Source organism: Rattus norvegicus, chromosome 6 (genome assembly GCF_036323735.1).
Source record: "Rattus norvegicus strain BN/NHsdMcwi chromosome 6, GRCr8, whole genome shotgun sequence".
NCBI lineage: Eukaryota > Metazoa > Chordata > Mammalia > Rodentia > Muridae > Rattus > Rattus norvegicus.
The window spans coordinates 103860624-103883129 of record NC_086024.1 but is presented as its reverse complement, the minus strand read 5'-3'; the positions used below and the strand labels follow the sequence as shown (position 1 = coordinate 103883129).

At 41.4% G+C, this 22506-nt stretch overlaps 1 protein-coding gene across 12 annotated transcripts in view; it reads right to left on the bottom strand.

The window, feature by feature from the left end:
* The window catches only part of Rad51b (RAD51 paralog B), a 544534-nt gene that overhangs the window by 490794 nt on the left and 31234 nt on the right, over nucleotides 1-22506 (bottom strand). For all 12 annotated transcript variants that reach the window (XR_010052147.1, XR_005506073.2, XM_017594476.3 and 9 more), the window contains 2 exons: nucleotides 15463-15582; nucleotides 13376-13559 (listed from right to left, as the gene is read on the bottom strand). Coding sequence is in view for 10 of the 12 variants with exons in the window: in XM_017594476.3 (XP_017449965.1) it covers nucleotides 13376-13559; nucleotides 15463-15582 (304 nt within the window). In the remaining 2 variants the exon portion in view is untranslated. The remainder of the gene's footprint in view (nucleotides 1-13375; nucleotides 13560-15462; nucleotides 15583-22506) is intronic.

Below are 22506 nucleotides of genomic sequence, written 5' to 3'. Positions count from 1 at the left end.
CAGGACTATGATGACTAGTTGCTTTTTCTTTCTTTTCTTTTTTGAGATAGTCTCTCTAGGTAGCCCTAGCTATCCTGGAACTTGCTATGTAGACCACCACAGGCCAGCCTTGAACTCACAGAGATCTGCTTAAATCTACATCCAATGCTGGAATTGAAGGCTTGTGCCACTGTGCCCAGTTCGTTTTTAACTGTCAACTTTCCACAACCTACAGTCATCTCAGAGCCTCAACGGAGGAGCTGTGTAAATCAGGTTGGCCAGCAGCACGCCTTTGGTGGACTGCCTGGATTGTCCATCGATACAAAAAGACCCAGTCTGATGTGGGCAGCACCATTTCCCAAGCTGGGCTTGAACCATACGAGAGTGAGAAAGCTAGCTGAGCATAGGCAGGCCAGCGGGTAGCAAGGATGTATGCATTCTCCTTGCTCTGGACTATGTATGTGCTCTGATTAGCTGCTTGAGTTCCTTGCCTTGGCTTCCCTCCAAAAACAGTTATAACCTAGAATACAAGCCAAGTGCCCTCTACTCCCTTGTGTTGCTTTTGGTCACAGCATTTTATCACAGCAACCAAAATGACACTAGAACAGGATGTTTCCAGCTGCAAGTAAGTAAAGTCCAAGCTGAGGGGACTTAAACAACGCCTCTGAAGCTTTTATGCACATGGAATCATCCAGAGACTCTCTGATTTAGTAGGACAAAGGGAAGGCCTGAAATTCTAACAGGCACAGGGGATGCTTCTGCCAGTCTATAGACCACAGTTTCAATCCCAAGAACTTAACCACAAGAAAATACAGGTTAACATAAATATAGGGGCTGGAGAAACGGCTCAGAGGCTAGAGCACTTACTCCTCTATCAAGAGGGCCAGAGTTCAGATTCCAGCACCCACATCAGGCAGATCACAAATGCCTGAAATCCCATCTCTAAGAGATGCAATGTCCCCTTCAGGCCCTATGGGCACCAGCATATACACACACATATACACACTCACACAAATAAAACAGATAGATAGATAGATAGATAGATAGATAGATAGATAGATAGATAGATAGATAGATAGATAGATAGACAGACAGACAGACAGATAGATAGATAGATAATTCTTTAAATTTTTTCTTTTTAAAATATAAATGCAAAATCAGAAATAAGACTTTTCACTAATGTCAGCCAGGACTTAGTGGTCACATGCCCTTAGACATGTCCTAGGAAAGAAAGTAATGTCCAACAGATTTTGACCAAGAACGAGAATATTACCAGAAGCTTAAAAACTTTTCTGGCACCCCAGAATTAAATCATCAGCTCCTGTGTGAACTACTGATCAAGTAACAGCAGTAAGGTGGTCTTTGGACAAATCAGCCCAACATGAGAATAGGATCAGCTTTCCTGATACAAGTTGGAAAGTGCACAAGAGAGAAAGGACAAAGTGAGGATCAAGTCATGAGTCTATTAACAACAAGTACAGAACAGATGCTACACAGGCACTTGCCAGACATTTGCAGAGATAAACACTCGTTCGGGCTAATTAAAAATCGCAGAGTACTCCATAAACATAAATGCTAAATATTTACTTTTAAATAACCACACTGAGTTATTACAAATGGCAACCTTACTCAGTCTTAATAGAAAGAGAACCTTACTACAGCCTTCAAAAATGACACTGGTCCCAAATGCTTCAAATCATTCATAACTATTACTTACAAGCTGTTTTTTAAAAAATATTAATATGAGTCATAAAATACTTTAATACTGAATAAAATTCATTAATACATTCTCTAAGCTTAGGAAACTTTAATCCACCATTCAAATAACTAAAGCTGGAAACAGCCCATACTACTCTACTGCCATTTAAAAATAAATCGAGCCAGAGGATCTTTTTAAAGAAAATACACAGTTCATGACTCTAGTCCCAGACCTCAGGTGGCAGGGGCAGCAAGACTGCCACAAAGCTGAAGACAGCTTGACATACATAGTAGTTCTAGGCCAACCTGGGCTACACAGTGAAACCCTGCCTCAAAAACAGAAAGGAAGAAGAGTGGAGAGATGGTTCAGAGGTTAAGAGCACTTGTTCTTCCAGGGGGACCTGAGTTCAGTTCCCAGAACTGGGGCAGAGTATCTTCCCTGTGACACCAGCTCCAGATGATCTAACATCCTCTTCTGACCGCCACAGGAACCTGCACACATGGCAGACCCCCAGCAACAAAGACAGATGGAGAGATGGATAGATGGATAGATGGATGATAGACGGATAGACGGATAGATGGATGATAGACGGATAGATGGAGAGATGGATAGATGGATAGATGGATGATAGACGGATAGATGGATGATAGATGGATAGATAGATGATAGATAGATGATAGATGGATAGATGGATAGATAGATGATAGATGATAGATGATAGATGGATAGATGGATAGATGGATGATAGATGGATAGATGGATAGATGGATAGATGGATGATAGATGATAGATGGATAGATGGATAGATGGATGATAGATGGATAGATAGATGATAGATGGATGATAGATGGATAGATGGATAGATAGATGATAGATGATAGATGATAGATGGATAGATGGATAGATGGAGAGATGGATAGATGGATAGATGATAGATGGATAGATGGATAGATGATAGATGGATAGATGGATAGATGGATGATAGATGGATAGATGGATGATAGATGGATAGATGGATAGATGGATGATAGATGGATAGATAGATGATAGATAGATAGATGGATGATAGATGGATAGATAGATGATAGATGATAGATGGATAGATGGATGATAGATGGATAGATGGATAAATGGATAGATAGATGATAGATGGATAGATGGATAGATGGATAGATGGATGATAGATGGATAGATGGATAGATGGATAGATGGATAGATAGATGGATAGATGGATAGATAGATGATAGATGATAGATGGATAGATGGATAGATGGATGATAGATGGATAGATAGATGATAGATGGATAGATGGATAGATAGATGATAGATGGATAGATGGATAGATGGATGGATGGATAGATGATGATAGATGGATAGATGGATAGATGGATGATAGATGGATAGATAGATGATAGATGGATAGATGGATAGATAGATGATAGATGATAGATGATAGATGGATAGATGGATAGATGGATGATAGATGGATAGATAGATGATAGATGGATAGATGGATAGATAGATGATAGATGGATAGATGGATAGATGGATGGATTGACAGACGGACAGACAGATGGATGGACAGATGGACAGACAGACAGATAAATAGATAAGTAGGAAGGGAGGGAGAGAGTGAGAGAGGAAGGGAAGAAAGGAGGGAGGGAGGCAGGCAGGCAGGCAGACAGACAGACAGGTGTATGAGATGACTCAGCAGATAAGAGCTCTTGCTGAGCAACATTATGCCCTGAGTTTAAAACCCTAGAACCCATATAAAAGCAGGGTGTGGTCACACACTTGCCAGTAACCCCACTTCATAGCAGGAAAGGGAACAAGAGAATTGCTGGGGCTTGCTGGCCATCCAACCCAGCTACAGGATTGTTAGAGGCTGTCTCAAGGGAATAAGGCAGAGAGTAAGAAAACAAGATATCCCACATTCTCCTCTGTCCTCTGCATGCACATAGCTGTGTGCACCATTATCACATGAGTTCATACACTGTACATTCACACATACACACAAAAATTTTAGTAACAGAAAGCAAAAAGAGAGTAAATAAATTGTTCAAATGAGAACTACATAACTTTTAACATGCTCTATTTTAAAGTGCCTAAGAAGTACAAGAAGAAATCTTTTAAAGCTCAACTATTATGATTTTCATGAAACTATTTCTACACTTATTATACTCAATACATTTGTTAGCTCTTAGATTCCCCACCCCCACATTTGCTGTGTATGTGATAAGAATGTAAGATTGATCCCATAGCAACTTTTAAAGTATCTAAGACAATGTTGCTAATTCAGACACTGTGTTATGTACACAGCTCCAAGACTGAGTCATTTCCAAAATCTGGAAGTTTTCACTTTGACAAATACCTCCTTGTTTTCCCATTCCTCTTTCTCCTCCTGTCAATCATCTTTCTGCTTCCAGGAGTTTGACTATTTTAGATTCCATATGTAAATGCCATCACATAGCATGTGCTCTAACTTGGCTTTCTTAACCTAGCACAGCATCCTCCACATTCACTCCTGTTACACAAACGTAGGATTTCTTGCGAAGGTTGACTAATATTCCACTGCATGTATATACTGAATTTTCTTCATCGGTTCACATGGCTTGGTTTTTAGGAATGATGCTGCAGTGAACACAGGAGAAGAGATAGCACCTTGAGATATTGCTGAGACAGGCCTTAAACTCACAATCTTCCTGTCTTAGCGTCCCAAGTACTGGAATTCCAGCCAAGTGCCACCACACGGGACTATGTACGTCTTTTGAGGAATATCTATTCAGGTCATTTTAGCCCAGTTTTTCCTCAGTTTGCTTTTTGTTCAGGTTGTATTACTGAGATGTAGGGCTTCTTTATATATGGTGGATATTAACCCTTTGCCAGATACATGATTTACAAATGCTTCCCCATTTTACAGTTTGTATTTACTTCACTGATGACTATTTGCTGTGAGGAAGTCTTTTAGTTTGATAGAGTCACATTTCACTTTATTTTGTTGCCCACATTTTAGGAGTCAGATTTCTAAGTGAGGCATATGGTAGCACTCTGTACAGAGCTCTCATGATGAATTCTTATCGTATAGCTTTTTATATAAAACGGTAGCTGATGCTCTCTCACAGGACTTTGAGCAGTTCCAGGAATTGGAGGCACCGAGTTTTCCAATCCTCAGCAAACCTCGAGGTTCAGTTGTAAACAAGAAGTATGGAGGCAGCAAGTCATGGTTTCCAGGTGGTTTTGCATACTTTCGAAGCAATGCTAGAGTGTTGCCCCTTCAAATAGCATAGGGACTTAATAAGCATTTAATTAAATAAACATTTTAAAAATTGATAATTAAAACATATAAAATATCCTACAAATATGTACCTACTTCAGATGAGACACTTAAACAAAGTCTGCTATGGAGAGTACATACTTGTTTTGGGGGCTTTATGATACAACTGGAGGGCTTAGACACAGACATACAAAAGTCAAATAAATCATTCAAGTTCCAAATAGAAGTCATGATGTTTGTAGCACAGTGGAAAGTGGGACCAGTTAGAAAGCAGAGGTAGACCAGCTGTCTACATGCATAGGAGAAGACAAGATAGGAGGACTATGTGGAAGTCGGAAGGAAGAATGTTCTTGAGTACCTTATCAGGAATGTAATCAACCAACAAATATTCTGACCTTGCTACAAAGGATACACTTGACGTCAGAACATGGAAGTTCTCTGTCTTTATAATGCTTATAGCCTGGTACTTAAATTATACATGATACCACAGCGTGCTTCTGAGTAAAAGATGTGGTCAGAGATACACTGGGAGAAAGTAACACGGCGCCGTGTGTATCATACCATTATCTATACAGGAAAGTCAGACGCAAACCAGCTAGATACTGAATAAAACCCATGCTACAAGTGTCTTGGGTAGATGGCCTCATTTCACTGTATCCCTGTCCTCACTGGAAAACTAAAGGTTGCCACTTAGCCACAAGCTTTGAGATCAACTGGAGAGCACATGGCACACAGGGGACTTGGTAATAAGTGTGGGGGAACACTGACCACCAGGGCTGCAATTTGCTTTCCTTTCTGACCTCTTCTCAGCAAAACAACTATAAATTACTCGTGAGTTCATCAGCTTGACAATTACCTAGCTCCAAAAGAGCTCTGTCTCTCAGAGAGAGTGACGACCGAGGCTTAACTGGGTGCTTCCACTCATCAATCTCTGTGTAGTCAATCGCCCCAATGGCAGAAATGGGGGTGCCACGGTTTACTCATCAGTTAGACAGTAAAAGGACAGTAGACAAGATGCTCATGCTATACTATACCACAGACAGTGATTTGTCTCTGCAGTTGACTAATTTGTAGAAGACTTAAGGGCAGAGACTGTGATGTTTTATTCATCTTTGTGACCTCGTGCTACCTAGCATAGAGCTTTGGATATGATTACTGAGGGTAGAATTGAAGTGGAAACGTAAGGGTCGTTTGGAAAGTCGGTTGTGTCGGATGTTGTTTTGCTTGGGCAAACACATGAAGGAACATTTTCCTGAAGTGGACACGGTGAAAGGATGTTTTGCTAATGTAAGCACGTGAAAGGATGGCTGTGTGATGAAGGATTCTCAATAACTACATGCATGTGTTGGTTCACCTCAACACTGCATTATTGAGGTCCCTTTGTCAGGACTCCATAGATGGAAATGCACCAAAAACTTCTGGTGGTGTTCTGGAAGCTTCTGGCAGCTTCCACAGACTCAGACCGATTGGCAGGGTGATGTCAGCTGATACAGACTCACATGGAGTTTTGCTAAGACAGACTCATGTCCTGAGGGAAGACCCCTGGAGGACACATGATACTTGGAAGGAGTACAAATAGGACTCAATAGACTGTGAGAGATGAGCTTCCATAGTTAGCTTTGCAATGCTTCTTGGTCTGGAGTCTTCACTGACCTTTTTGCTTCACTGAGAGAAGCACCACAGAAAAATTCTTCTGGCTTCCCTGGTAGTCTTGGTCACTCCTGCTGACTCATGCCGACGCGGCCAAGGCCTGGCTGTCTCTGCTAGGTCAAGCCACTGCTGCTGATTCCTGTTTGCTACCCAACACTACTGGACTGGACTACTGGTTATTTGTGAAGTATTTGCAAGTGGATTGAGCTACCACTGCTGAATCCTGTGAACTGAACTGCTGGCAATGCAGATGGGAGTTGCTCCAAAGAACAATTTCTAAACAGGTCCACTTCCCACGAATCCTAATAACCTTTCTTCTCCACTACCTCTGGTGGGTGGTGGGCTAGAAGGCAGGCTAAAGCATTTAAGAACCATTATTAAAAGTAGGGTTGAGAAAATTTTAAGCTTACATGGAATTAAAAGCTTACATGGAAGAAAATCTGAGATACAAAACAGTAGGTGTTATAGGTTAGAAGAGGCTCCGGGCAGCATTAATATCTATCAACAACACTGAGAAATGGACAATAAAGAGGACAGCATGATTTGTTCTTGTGGTTTTAGTACTGCATAAATATTAGGATAGAAAATATACAAAGCATCAGGAATGAGGTAACTGCTAAAATTAATAACTAAAGGCTGCCTTTCACAGAGTGCACTGCGTATTATGTGAAGAACCTTACAGACATCTTCATTTATTCCCCACAGCCAGACAAGTCAGATATTATACCCATTTTTCAAACAAAATAACTAAGGTCAGAGCCAGGATACACACCTCCTCAAGGTCTTAATTTTAGCAAGAGTGGACTATCATTCAAGCTAACATCTAAATCCAAAGCCAGTGCTGCACTCCCATAGCCCAGGGAGGTGGGACTGAGATGGTGGAAGTAACCAGACACTAGGTTTATTATGAAGACAGACCCAGGATGATTTGTTGAAAGATGAAGAAGTGTTAAAAGTAATGAGGTACTAGATAATATCCATAGAAGCAGATGGCCAAGGGAGCAGAGCCAGTACCTCAAATGCCGACATAGGAAATCACCCACTTTACCTCCTTTTTAAAATCTGTTTATTTTGCAATAATTTTAGATTTACCATAAAGCTGCAAATAGAATACACAGTTCCCTTCTCCCAGTCCGTCCCTCTTACCATCTCACTCAGTATATGATAGCACAGTCGTCAAAACTAATGAATCGTGCTCATTGTAATGTTATTAACTAAATCTTGCCAGTCTTAAGCAGTTACCATGAAAACTACCACAACATCACTTTGGATCCCATCAATACAAAAAAAATTATAAACTATCAATATAAAATAATAAAAATAAATTTAAAAACATAAGCTCAGAAAAGATGTTATAGTTAAGCTTCCTTCCCTCTCTCCTTCTTTCCCTTCCCTCAGTTATGATTTTTAAGGGAGAAAGACAGGTGGAATCAGCAAAGAAAAGAAAATGTGACAAAGTGCAGAGAAACCAGTAGACACTCCCGGTGTCCTCTCCCAGTGGAGCTGCAAGGCTGTGCTTCTCCACAGTGACTCAGGACAACATGGGCAAAGTGGTTTTTATCAGAAAAGTTGGCTCAATCATTATCGTCCAGACTGTTATTAGGGGTCAATCAGGTATGCAACACCTACTTAAATGACCTCAGCTAATTAGACTCCAGTCCCCAGAGCAAAATCAATGCTCACCACAAACCACATTGTTTGCATAAACTGTGATCCAACTGGTACCTGTGCCCTCAACCCTCATGCACACAGAAATACTTACCAGGTAGAATATTCCCAGGGTTCAGAGCTCATCTCCCAGGACCCAGGAGAGAATCAGGCCCAAAGGGAAGCTTTTTCTGGAAATCTAAGCAACCCACGTGAGCTAAGATAACCCTTTCCTCGTGGTGAGTGTACTTCTGGACTACCTGATCCATCCCAGCACCACATGCTATATCACCCTTCAGACACACCAGTGCTGCCTTGCCAATCACCTGTTCCTTAACCGGTACATGTTTCTAGCTTCTGACTTTAGTTAACAATGTTTGCATGTCAGAAAAGGCTAGACGAATGAAAGAGAAGTTTTCTAGGATTTCACTAGCTAATGAATAAAGGCTTACTACACGTTGATTTTAAGATCCAGGGATGGAAAGTACATAAGTTGAAAGATTGTGGCATAAGCAAACAGAAGGCCCCACAGAGCCTGCTTCACCTCAGAGTCCAGAGAGTTTGCTCTCACTGATTCATATGAATGGTCAGACTGAACCCAAAGGATCTGATTTTCAGAGAAGCCACAGGATAATGATACAAATCACAAACTCTGACTCCAGTATTAAGGATCCGTGGTTTCTATCTCAATGAACAACTTCATTCCTAAGACTCTCCTAAAAATGTAAGTTCTAAACATTCATAAGACGGCAGAATGGCAAAAGCAGACACATAAACCTATGTCACAAGTCAGAAGCACAATATGAAGATCTTGTAATTAACAAACTCTTAACATTTTAATGAACTCCCCTACTACTTTAAATTTTTGTTAGTATTCATTAGTGATGACAATAAGGTATGATCTTAAAAATGAAGCCCACCTTGCATGATGGGACAGCTAAAATAAAAGATAAATTCTGGCCCATATAAAATTGGGTCAGATTAAATTGAGGGAAAAATGGATACCTTTTCCAAATAATAAAATGTTTACTCTTACTGTATTTTCTTCACTTAAAACAAAAACAGTTTCTTCTTGTTAATGATCTGAATGCCTTTAAATAGCAAAATGAGAAGTACACATATTTTCATTCATTTTTCTACAGTTTTAAGCATAAAAATGGGAATTACTATTTCAAAAGAAACCTTGGTAAACAATATATTAGAGCCATGTATATTCCCAACAAGCACATAACAAAGAACACAGAGGACAACCACAGGAAAATGGCTACAATCATGTCTTAAAATACTCTAGACTTTGACAGCTATAGGTGACAAAGAAGCTATTCCTCTTTCAGTATCACTTGTGAAAAAGGAATATGGGAGTGGGGGTTCTGTGAGCTATCTAACAGTTACTCTTGGCAAGAATGTCCTATGACCTTATCCTGATCAAGAATTTGCAGTGTGCCGTTACTGCTTTATATGTATGGTAAATAGAGTGGGCAGTGGTGAGCAGCACAACCACAGTCACCAGCGACTTCAGAAGGCAACATCGAAACTCTTCTCATATTATTTCCACGAACCATCTATAAACAGTTTCAGGATTGTGGCAATTAGAATAGGTATGGCACCCATAGATTCATGTGTTTGAATGCTTAACCCTAGGAAGTGGCAATGTTGGGAGGTGTGGCCTTGTTGGAGTAGGTGTGACCTTGTTAAAGGAAGTATGTCACTGTGTAGGTTGGCTTTGAGGATTCCTATGCTCAGGCTCCATCCAGTGTGGGAGACCCTCTTCCTGGCTGCCTTTAGATCAGATTTAGAACTCTCAGCTCCTCCAGCACCAATTCTGCCTGCAGAAGGCCATGCTCCCTGCCGTGACTATAATGATATGAAACATTGAAACCGGAAGCCAGCCCTAATCCAATGTTTTCCTTTATAAGAGTTGCCTTGGTCAAGTTGTCCCTTCATAGCAATGAAACCCTAAGACAAGATCTACAACTCCTTCCATTACTAGCATGAATATGCTTTAAAGACAAACATTCCACCCCACAGTGGCACACTCTTAAAACTCCCTAAAGCTTTGGAGAGAAAGATTCCACCAGACTTCTGCAACTGTTTCTCAAACCACAGTCTTAATGTATTCAAGTCTATAAAATTCTCTCCTGAGAATGTTTAATTTTATAATTCAAATCCTCCATAACATAATAATATGTGTGTTTCCAGTAGTGTCACTTAGAATCTCTTTGATGGTCAGTGACTAACGCAGACAAGAGCCATGACCAAATTAAAATATAAGCACATTCATGTCCACATGAAGCTCAAATGATGTCACCCTTCCCAAACAAAAGGTTTGCTGGTAGCTCAAAAGACAAGAGAAAGCCTGAGTAATCACATTAACTATAGCAAGGACGTTAAAACCAAAAGAAGCGGGGCTGGGGATTTAGCTCAGTGGTAGAGCGCTTACCTAGGAAGCGCAAGGCCCTGGGTTCGGTCCCCAGCTCCGAAAAAAAAAAAAAAAAAACCAAAAAAAAAAAAAAACCAAAAGAAGCTTAACATGAATACCATTATATGCATAATTATGTATGCATAATATGTACATATTATAACAAACATAAAATATGTGCATATTATAAAGCTACATACATTATGATATATACATATTATAAACATATAAACTTCACAAGTTATCATCTAGAACATTAAATAAGCATAATCATTTGTACAGCATTGTGTTGTCTATAAATGCAGTACACCTAATGACTTCATAAGTACCCTTTGTTAGGAAGGGTTATTCCTATGTCATCATACTCCTGTGGTACATGACTATCTGCCAGAGTAGGGTACGCAGTTTGAAGAGGGAAAACAGCCATTCACCCAACATCTGTTCCCAAAGACATATAGATGCTAACATGGGAGCAGTCAAGGCTCTTGGCCTTGACAAAGAGCAGCAGGCTGTAGGATTCCTCCACACACTTGACCCTCCAGAGTCTCTCCTCTCAAAGGCCGATGACACCGCAGCTACACAAATGGCACAGCAATCGGAAAAAGGCTGCCCAGAAGGCGGTGAGCAGTGCCACTTGGCTCCAAAGGACTAAATTTGATCAGGGACAAAAACAGAAAAACAAAAAACCCTCATGCTTCTTAGAAGAAAAATATCTAAACATTAAAAATTTTAAATATCATGAAAAATGCAAAATATAAAATAACCTCTAAAAGGAAAGTAAACTTTGAACCTTATGAACCAAGCAAATCCCAGGTCCAACAAACAACACCAGTCATGGATTATTTGATTTAAAACAAAACAAACAAAAATGGTAAAATATAAAAAAACAAATGAATGTTTTATAGACCATGAGAGAATTTTCAGCAAAATACAAAAATGTAAAGCATTCCTTTCTTTAAGTTTGTAATTCTTTAATGTGAGATAGCTTGGTCTGCTCAGTGCTATCCTAATAACAAGGCAAAATGATTTGAATTATAAAATACTTGCTCTAGTAAAAATTTCTTAAATAGTGGGGGGGGGGGTGTCAATGCTTTGAAATAATATAAAAAACCATTCAATTCCTTCTATTTCTCTCTCTCTCTCTCACTCTCTCTCTCTCTTCCTTTCTTTCTTTCCTTGGCTGGCCTGAACCTCACAATTTGAACTCACTGGAGACACTCCTGCCTCTGCTTCCTAGGATTAAAGGCGGTTGCACCTCCTAACTCCATAAGATATTTGTTGTGCTTGGAGCACTGAGCCCAGGGAGAAGCGTCGAGATTAGAGACAGACACAGTAGAGATCAGAGACTACTACTAAAAACGAAGAATTCTTTTTCTTATTCAGAAAGATAAATTATCTTAGTAAATTGCAAAACATCAGCCTATAATTTCTATTTTAAAAAAAAACCAAACACCTCTTAAAAGGTTAATTTCCACATTTTGCACAGCTTAGTTCAAGTAACACTGTAAGTTAGTAAAAATAAGTATGCAGCTCATCTTAAATTTCCATTAAGTGTCTCTTTGAAAAATGCTTTTAATTTTTCTATTCTACTTGACCAGGAACAATAGAAATTCAAGCATATCATTTTAAGTTACTATTAAAAACTGAAAAGATAACAATTCTCAAGATAAACTTTGTAATGGCTGATTTTAATTTAAACTATCAATTTTAGAGCCGTTAAAATATGTAGAATGTATGAGTGTGAACTTTCTCTGACTTTGTGCTACAAATTAAAGGCTACATAGCAACTCACTATTTGTATATATTCTTTATGATACAAAGACCCAAGATCTTAATTTCTCCAAAACAAATAAAAACCATAAAGCCTCAAGCAAATTTTATCTCAGGTTAAGGAATTTCCTTGACAGGGTGGGTCATGGCTAAAACTGAAAAGTCTGGAAGGGTGTGGTAACCCGCACCTGGAACCCCAGCACTAAGGCAAAAGGCAAGAGGGTCTGGGGGGAGGACGGTCAGGGCTGGCCAGCAGGACTCTGTCTGGAAGAAATAAAAGCAAACGTAATACTACTCAATGTTCCTGAGTTGTGCTGTGGAACAAGTACAGCACCCCCACATGCAGCAGAGTGGGGTGTAACTTAATATGCATTTCTGTGTTGTCTGCTGCACATCGCCAACCCTGATAATCTCCCCTCAGATTTCCTGACCACAATGCCCACAACAGAAAACCATTCCAACAGCTCTTTTAAGATTTTCTCAATGGCATTTCCATTAATGGTTGACCTCTGTCCATTGGAAGCAAACCAAAACAGCCCGGAACAGAGTAACCTATGAACAAAGCCTAAAAATATCTAATTACAAAATTTACAGGACACACCGTCGGTGCAAAGAAAGTTTGCAGAAACAGATCCAGGCCACTCTGCGAGTTGTAGCACTTAATAGTAATCTCAGCATGACAGACGTGACACAGAACATGCAGAAGGAGTAAACCATGAGAAGGAATAAAGGAAGTGACGGTTCAGAAGCATTTAAGTCTGTCCCGGGGTCAAGTCACAAAATGGGGAATAACCAGCAGAGAGTGGCTTATGAAAGCAGGGTTACTTGTCATAGCAGTCAAAGTGTAGAAGGTCACCTGTTTAGTCCTCCCTACGGTATATTACTCGACACCATAAGGTCATGACCCTAAGAGACAAGAAGGAAAGGCGACACTTACTGGGACTGAAAACTCCCCAGACAGGTACTTCAGTAAGGACGCTCCTTTGCCCAAGAACTTGTTCCTTTCTTTGATGTTGCCTTGAAGCTGCGGGTCAAACTCCTTTCTGACCACAGAAGCAATGGAGTCCACAATCACAAGCTTAACTCCTTTCGAAATGATCTCTTCCTCCAAAGATTCAAGCCTATGAAAGCAGAATTTGTAAAATAACAAATTTAAGACACAATTTTTATTTATTTGCTTTTCTTTTCGGGAGGAATATGGAAGAACACTGTATTGGGCTTTGAGAGAAAAGCCAAACACAGGATGGGCAAGCTGTAAATCCTGGCAGCTGTTGGGAGGAGGGAGCTAGCGAACAATTAGAGTCAGCTATGGAGGTCTGCAAACATCTGTGAGGGGAAGAGGGCGTTAGAGCAAACAGTGAGACAGCCCAGAGTTTGCGAGCAAACAAACACACTTGGGATTCTGGTTGTTCCCCAGTACAGAGATAGAATGTAGGGAGAGGACAGTCATGCTTTTGGAGTTAGAACTCAGGAAAGCAGGCAGGCCTAACACTGAAGATCTGCAAGCAACTGCCAAGACATGACTTTAAAAACCAGAGCGGAGGGGTTGGATAGACGGCTCAATGGTTAAGAATACTTGTTACTCTTGCAGAGAACCGGGGTTTGGTTCCTAGCACGCATGCTGGGTTGCATACCCATTGGTAACTCTAGTTCCACGGGATCCCACCCGCTCTTCCAGCTCCCAGGGCATCAGACATGTAAGTGCTGCACACCCAAACATACAGGCAAATACTCATAAAATATAAAATAAATAAACCTAAAAAAACAACACTGCCGTGCTGCAGAGGTTAATCAGCTTTAAAATAACAGCAAGCCAGCTCTGGTCTTACAGGTCTCTCGTCCTCACTACTCAGGAAACCGAAGAAAGAAGTTTGCAAGGCCAAGGCTAAACTGGGCTACAGTGGGAGTTGTTCAAAACCATACTGGATAGCGTGGTCTGTACGTCATCAAAATAAAGACTTTAACAACGGCCGAGATGCAGCTGTTTGGTAGAGCACTTGCCTGACACACATGAGGCCCTGGGTCCAATCCCAGTAACAACTCGTGAACTTGCTCATGCACTGTGTACACACACACACACCTTCCCTAAGTTACAGGGATGGCTGTAAAATTCAGCACACATAACTTAGTTCAGCACTCCTGTCGACTGCATTCTTCTGGAAATAGAGACAGTGTTTCCATGTTGTCCTATAATACTACAAAAGCTGAAGTTTAGGGGGCTGGAGAGATGGCTTAGTGGTTAAGAGCATTGACTGCTCTTCCAGAGGTCCTGAGTTCAAATCCCAGCAACCACACGGTGGCTCATAACCATCTGTAATGAGATCTGACGCCCTCTTCTAGTGTCTGAAGACAGCTACAGTGTACTCATAATAAATAAATTAAATAAATAAATAAATAAATCTTTAAAAAAAAAAAGCTGAAGTTTAAAGTAAAACTATTTCATGTAGCCAGTCTCTAAAATGGCCCCCTCTTATTCCCCTATCCTGCTATGACACATGTTATATGAATTTGTACTTAAATGCCTTCTTCCCACACTGCACAAGAGTTGGTCTGTGTGACAAACACTTATGACAAAACGGTGATGCTCATGTTCTAGGCAGTGGGGCATAAGAGATAACACCTTCCATATATAAAGAAAGAACACCTTCCAACAGCACGCCAGTGAGCTTGGGAACAGGAGCAAAACAACCATAGTCCTGGGCTACAAGCAAAGCAGGAGAGCCAGCTAAGTCACTACCAGATGCTCAGCCCCCAGAAAATACATATTTGCTGTTCTAAGCTGCACATTTACAGGTAATTCACTAACAAAACAACTTATAATTAATATCCACTTAGATTCCAAAACACTCACTTAATTTTTATTCCATTTTAAAGAAACATTTCAAAACAACTACAACAAATAAAGAAGGCACAAATAATTATTTCCTTAACTCTATTATATAAGAATTATTTTACTAAGAACCTGAAAATGGGGAGGGGAAAACCCTCAAAGCATTACTAAAATATCAATATGAAACCGCCTACCTTTGCAGAAGTCCCTCACAGGTGAGTTCTTGGCAAAGATGAACTCTACTGCTGGTCAGAAGCAACTTTTCCTCAGTGTTAAAATACTGTGGAAAGCGGGATTCTGCGATCTCGACCAGTCTGTGGAGAGAAGGGAGGAGGCTTCAAGAGAGAACAGTGAATACTGAACACAAGTCTGAAATACACGTGTCCTCTGTGCGAATTATCAGGGGTCGGCTGTCAGAACCTAGCAAGGGTTCTAGATCTCTGAACTGACTTTCCAACAAGCAACAATGTCCCCAAGATTTCATTTCTGGAAGTAAAATGTTTACAAACAACATTTTTATAGAACTATTTTAACATATTAGAAATTAGAAAAAACTTTCAGTTGCTTGAATGAACAAAGTCTATTTCAATAAATATAGTACTGTATCCTGATATACCTACGTCATCATGTCTCTTTCCAAAAAAAAAAAAACTGCTTTCTCAATTAAAATTTAATGCTATCTAGTAGTTCCTTGGCAAACAGAAAATTATTGTTTAACCAAATTAATGCTATCCAGTTACTTCTTGTTAACAAAAAGTTATTTTCTAAATGCTGAATTCAGACCCCAAAGCTAAACCTAATCATGTGGGGCTGGTCAAGTGAGGAGGAGTGATAAACCAAAAACATACATGACAGCATCAATTAGCAGAACAAAGAAGGCATGAAGGGCATCGCTGGAAACTATAGAAGTGTAAGATTTAAAACTCAAAAGCAAGACTCTTGGAGTATAACTGTATCCCAGTTGAAATGACTCTCCCCAGCCCTACTTAGCCATCCAGGGGGATCTGGCAAAGAAACCATAAACACTAAGACATCCCATATTCTACATTCAAGTTGGAGGCACAGAAGAACAAAAGGGCAGTGTCTTCATCTCTAAACAGTTAAAGGGTTCTGAGAAGAGGCTGAGAACTTTAAATAGATAAACAAAACATATCCCTAAATATGCTATAATCAGAAGCGAGGGAGGGAACTAAAACAGGAAAAAGAAGAGAAAAATAAAGACAGTCAAGAACTTTTTAAGTGCATTTTCAGTAAACTGAAAAGAAAAATATATAATTTGGTTCAATAAGAAGAGATAAAAATGCTTCAAGAGAAAAAATAGGACTTAAAGAGGTATTCGAGATGAGGAGTGTTTGACAAGGCATGGGGACTGAGGGAAGGACAGGAAGTAAGAAAGGCAAAAAAATGATATGCTCTCTCCTCCAGCCGAGCAAGATACCCAAAGGAAAGAAGGCCAAGGGAAGAAGGTGTCCCCAGCCCCCTCCATGGTCAAGAAAGAGGAGGTCAAAAAGGTGGTCAATCCTTTGTTTGAGAAAAGGCCCAAGAACTTGGGAAGGACACCCAGCCCAAAAGAGATCTCACACGCTTCGTCAAATGGCCCTGCTACATCACACTGCAGTGGCAAAGAGCCATCCTCTATAAGCGGCTCAAAGTACCTCCTGCCATCAACCAGTTCCCCCAGGCCCTAGACAGGCAAACAGCGACTCAGCTGCTTAAGCTCGCCCACAAGTACAGGCCAGAAACAAAGCAGGAGAAGAAGCCTGTGCTGAGAAGAAAGCTGCTGGCAAAGGGGGTGTCCCAACTAAGAGACTGTCTTACAGTCACCACCTTGGTGGAGAACAAGAAGGCTCAGCTAGTGGTGACTGTCCATGAAGAAGACCCCATTGAGCTGGTGGTTTTCTTGCCTGCCCTTTGTCAAAAGATGGGGATGCCCTACTGTATCATCAAGGGGCGCCTGGTCCACAGGAAGACGTGCACCACTGTTGCCTTCACACAGGTTAACTCGGAAGACAAGGGTGCTCTGACTAAGCTGGTGGAAGCTATTAGGACCAATTATAATGACAGATACAACGAGATCCGCCACCACTGGGGAGACAACGATCTGGGTCCTATGGCTGTGGCTCATATTGCCAAGCTGGAAAAGGCGAAGGCTAAAGAACTCACCACTAAGCTGGGTTAAATGTCCACTAAGTTTTCTGTACATAAATATAATTACAAAATTGAAAAAAAAAAAAGAAATGATGTGGTATTGGCCATGTAAAATGGGCAGACTGGAAGGCTTGTAGAAACATGTCATTTTTATTATTACAATGATTATGGTAGTGGTGGTGGTGATGGTGGCGTAACTATGATGTGAGCTTAGTAGAGAAGGCAGCTGGAGCTCTAGCTCTTGGAAGACACCAGTTTTCAATAGGTTGGGTACAGCCACGTGTACTGCAAACTTGAGGATTTGGATAGCCTGTTGTTAGGAACAGACTAGCAAGCAAGCTAGCGTTCCTAACTTACTGGCTACAGTGTAACACTAGGCTGGTTTTCCACCAGTGCTTTGAGTGGTGAAAGGTCCTGTGATCCTTGTTCCATTAAGCCTGCTCCTGAGGAATGATAGTCAGAATATGCATATAGTCAGGAGCTACTGTTATTCACACTGGCCATGCTAAGTAACTAGATTGACTAGATAGCAACATACGGGCTAATATGTTACAAATTTTTCTAAAGGCTTCTCCAAATAATTTTTATTCTGGGAAACTTTTTAAACAATATAAATCAAAATAAATATCACTGAAGTTTTCCTAAAGGCCTAGTATTAATTCTGTTAGTAACCAGTGACAATCTTCACAAGATCTTGTTCTTCAGGGGAAGAACCAGAAAACCTATCTTTGCCTCCAATAAATCACATAAAGTTTGAAAACAGTGCCACCTAGTGGGTATCTTTTTATTAAAGGCACTCCTTTGAAAAGATGCATTCAAAATTCATTCATTCAAGCTTTTCTGAGGACCATGTATGTGCCAGGCACTACTAACTACTGTAAGTATTGAATATATGACATCACAATACCCCCCAAAAAGGAAATGAAGAGCAGAAGGAAGGAGAAAGTTACATTCTCTGTGTGCTGGCTAGAGTTGTGTCACCTGGACACAAACTATCATCATCTGAGAGGAAGAAACCTCAGTTGAGAAAATGCCTCCATAGGCTGTGGGCCAGCCTAGAAAACACTTTTCTTATTAGAGATTTATAGGGGAGGGCCCAGCCCATACTAGTTGTTGTCATCCCTGGGCTGCTGATCCTGGGTTCTATAAGAAGGCAGGCTGAGCAAGCCATGGCCAGCCAGTAAGCAGCACCCCTCCCAGGCCTCTGCATCAGCTCCTGCCTCCAGGTCCCTGCTTGTTTGGATTTCCTGTCCTGGTTTCCTTTGATGATGAACAGTGATGTGGAAGTGTAGGCCCAATAAACCCTTTGCTCTCTAACTTGTTTGTTTGGGGGTTTTAGTATTATGTTTTGTTTTGTTTCTCTCTCTCTCTCTCTCTCTCTCTCTCTCTCTCTCTCTCTCTCTCTCCCTCCTTCCCTCCCTCCCTCCCTGACCCCCCCCTCTAGCCATGTGTTTTATCACAGCAATAGAAACCCTAAGACATTCCAGAAGGAGAGAAAAGCAAAATACAACAGAGGCCAGCCAGCTACAGTGCTCTGAAGGATAATGTAGCTGGAACAGGGAACAGGAAGGAGACTGAAGGGGGAAAAGCCAGAGAGCTAGCCAGAAATCAAGGTCCCCTCAGACCTTCAGATCTGTGTAGTCTGTTTGGGTTTTATTAAGAAAAATGAGAAGTCTGGGAGCATACCTGACACCATCGGGTTTCCTTTTTCAACAGGCCATTACCTTAAACATGCAGCCACCACATCCCACATATGTTTCTTTAAAAATCAAAATAATTTTTTTAAAGTAAAAGACTGCTCTTGGGGCGGGGGGTAGGGGGGATGGCTTGGTGCTAGAAACCACTGGCTGCTCTTTCAGAAGATGGAATTCATTTCCCAGCACCCACGTGGTGAGTCAACGCCATCCTTAACTCCAGACCTAAGGGACCTGCCACCGGTGCTCTTCTGTCCTCTGTGGCACCAGGCACACGCCCATCACTCATACAAACATGCAGGCAAAACATCCAAACACATAAGATACAGCATAATAAATAAATCTTCCTGAAGTTCTGCTCAAGAGTCTGGGGAGATGGCTCAGCAGGCAGGAGTGTCTCAGGCTTGGACGCCAGCCTAGCTCCAAGGCCAGAGAGAACGGTCTCAAAGGAGGAAGGGAAAGAATGACACCTCCTCCTGCAGCCACCATGCGTAGGCAGACACACACCTACACACACACACACACACACACACACACACACACACACACCCCTACACACACACACACACACCCCTACACACACACGCACACGCACACACACACCTACACACACGCACACACACCTACACACACACGCACACACACACACACGCACACCTACACACACGCATGCACAGAGAGAGAGAGAGAGAGAGAGAGAGAGGATGGAGGGGAGCAGGGAAGATGGTTCTAGATGTCACATGGAGAAAAGACTGTTCAAAGGTAAGGGTAAAACGAGATGAGCTAGTACTGCTGTTCACACAAGGAATGATGGTGCCTTGGCCTAGGGAAATAATACCTCAGATAATTAGAAGTAACCAGATTTAAAGTATGATTCAAAGTGGGGGAAGGATGGAAGAATTTGATTGTTTGGATGAGTATCTAGAAGAACGGTGATTCGATCGGGACTGTAGTTACTGGTGTTCTTCCTGTGTTCTGGTTTTTTAAACCAGGAAATCCAGAACTCATCTTCAGATACATCAAGCTTCCTCATATATAAATATATTATGCCAAATGGCAAATGTATATGAATCTGGAGGTTGTGGGAAAGCTCAGAACATGAATCCATGACCCTTCTGCCAATCAAGAAATTTACTAAACTCATATCCCTCGTGGATATGAGGGACTGAGGACAGAGAGAGGAGAAACAAAATCCTAAAACTGAGTTCCGGGATTCTCCAAGGCTTAGAAGCTTACAAAGTGAGTAGAGCCCAGCAACACAGACTGACGTGGTTAGAAACAGGGATAAAACCAAGAGAGACTGGTCCTAAGAAGCCATCTGACAGAAACTGTTGGGGAGAAAAATGACCACCACTGGCAGTGCTGCAGGACTGAGCATGTGGCGGCTGTGTGATGGGGGCTGAGAATCAACCCCTCCTGGTGACATCACAGCCAGCCTCCTATCCAAAGGCAGCACCTTAGTCGGTTTATAGTAATATTGGTATACACAGACGCACTGTTATCAGTCATATAAAAGCACAGCACATACATTATGCACAGCATACAACACTTGGTGATATTTCTGGCTGTGTTTACTCTGCTAGCGATCATTATTTCAGAGTGTAAGTTACTTCTACAGCATTTTTAAGTTCTGTAAAACACAATGCACCAGCTTACACTGTTTCTGCTCACCTCACCTTTTGACTGCGTGCAGAGGCCACCTTCCATGATGAACACACACTACTCAGTCTGTGTAAGTATACTCTGACAGACTCACAGGACTAACTGACTTAGTAATACAGTCCCCAAACCATACCACCATCACCAAGCAATACACGGCTGTGTTTTAAATACTATTGAGTTGAATAAAATTTTGAAAATCAATTTCAATATAGGCTAGGAAATAAAGCCAGTACGGAGTGAATTCAAGATGAATAACAGGGAGATTTTGACTTCTGTGAACAAAAGATTAATGGCTTGGGAACTGCCCCGATAGCATCAACTAGAAAAGCAGACAAAATGTCTGAAATAGCAGTTCCACACTAAACAATAGTTCAAAACCGTGCCCCTCATGAGAAAGGAAGCTAATAAAGGAACCTCGCGTGTGTCCCAGGCTCACCCCAGAGGCACTTTCCATTCTACGACACAAAAAAGGGAAGCCAACGAGAGTCTGGTGGGCCCAGAGTGGAGAAGATGAGATCAGAGCTAAGCTGGTAGGACTCACGAAGTCATGTGCGGAAAAGAAGAGGTGACCTGGGTGGCAGGGTACACGCCAGAACTAATATGCATAATGTATAGAAGGAAACTCCTCAGGATGGACCAGGAGACAGACAACATGAGACTAAACACTTCCACCACTCACACAGGGCGAGAGCAGTGCATGTTCCCACGCCAACAAGGACCACAGAGATCTCATTAGGCCCTGGGCAACAAGTGGAGTCCTCAGAGGGACTTCACAGTGCTGAGGCTTAATGGGTCTCAAGACCATCAAAATAATCTTAACTATATATTAAAACAAAATATCTAACACTTTAGAGGTATACATTAAAGCCCAGCATCTAACATAGCAATGTCTAACAACCATTAGGAAAGGGGCTGGAGAAATGGCTTAGCAGGGGTGGTTGTTGTTTTGTTGTTGTTGTTGTTGTTGTTGTTGTTGTTGTTTTTGGGGGGGGTTGTTTTTTGTTTTTAAGAGCTGAGGACCAAACCTAGGGCCTCATGCTTGCTAGGCAAGCGCTCTACCACTGAGCTAAATCCCCAACACATGGCTTAGCAGTTAAGAGCACTGACTACTCTTCCAAAAGACGTGGTTTCAACCCAGCACCCACACTGCAGCTCACAGACATCTGTAACTTCAATTCCAGGGGATACAACGTCCTCTGTGGGAACCATGAACTGATGCACAGATACACGCAGGCAAGCACTCATACACATAAAATAATTTTAAAAATTTCATTCATAGGCATGTAAAGGAGAAGAAAAGATCTATAGGCAGGGCAAAATTAAATCACTAACAAAAGAACAGAAATTGAATAGATAATGGCATTATTAATGCCCTCAGAAACAACTATTTGCAATCTTATAAATCTATACAAGTGGGTAAAGTACAGGTTCTGATACTAAGGTCTTGTTCTCCAATTGGTTCTTGATTTGTCAGTAAAGAAAGCCGGGAGTTGGGGAAGGGGGGAGAATTGCTGGGTGGAAGGTACAGGTGAGATTTCCGTGTCCCAGAAGGTAAAGAAGATGCAGGGAAGGAGAGAGAGGCTTTTCTGTCATGCTAGGGAAGAAGAACATAGCAATCATGGAAGGTCTTGGGGAGAGCTTGAGCAATGTGGCCTCCACTACAGAAGGGTAGCCAAGGATGTTTGGTAGAGGCTAGGTGGCAGTAGCCACTAATTTTAGGGCAGGTGGAGAGAT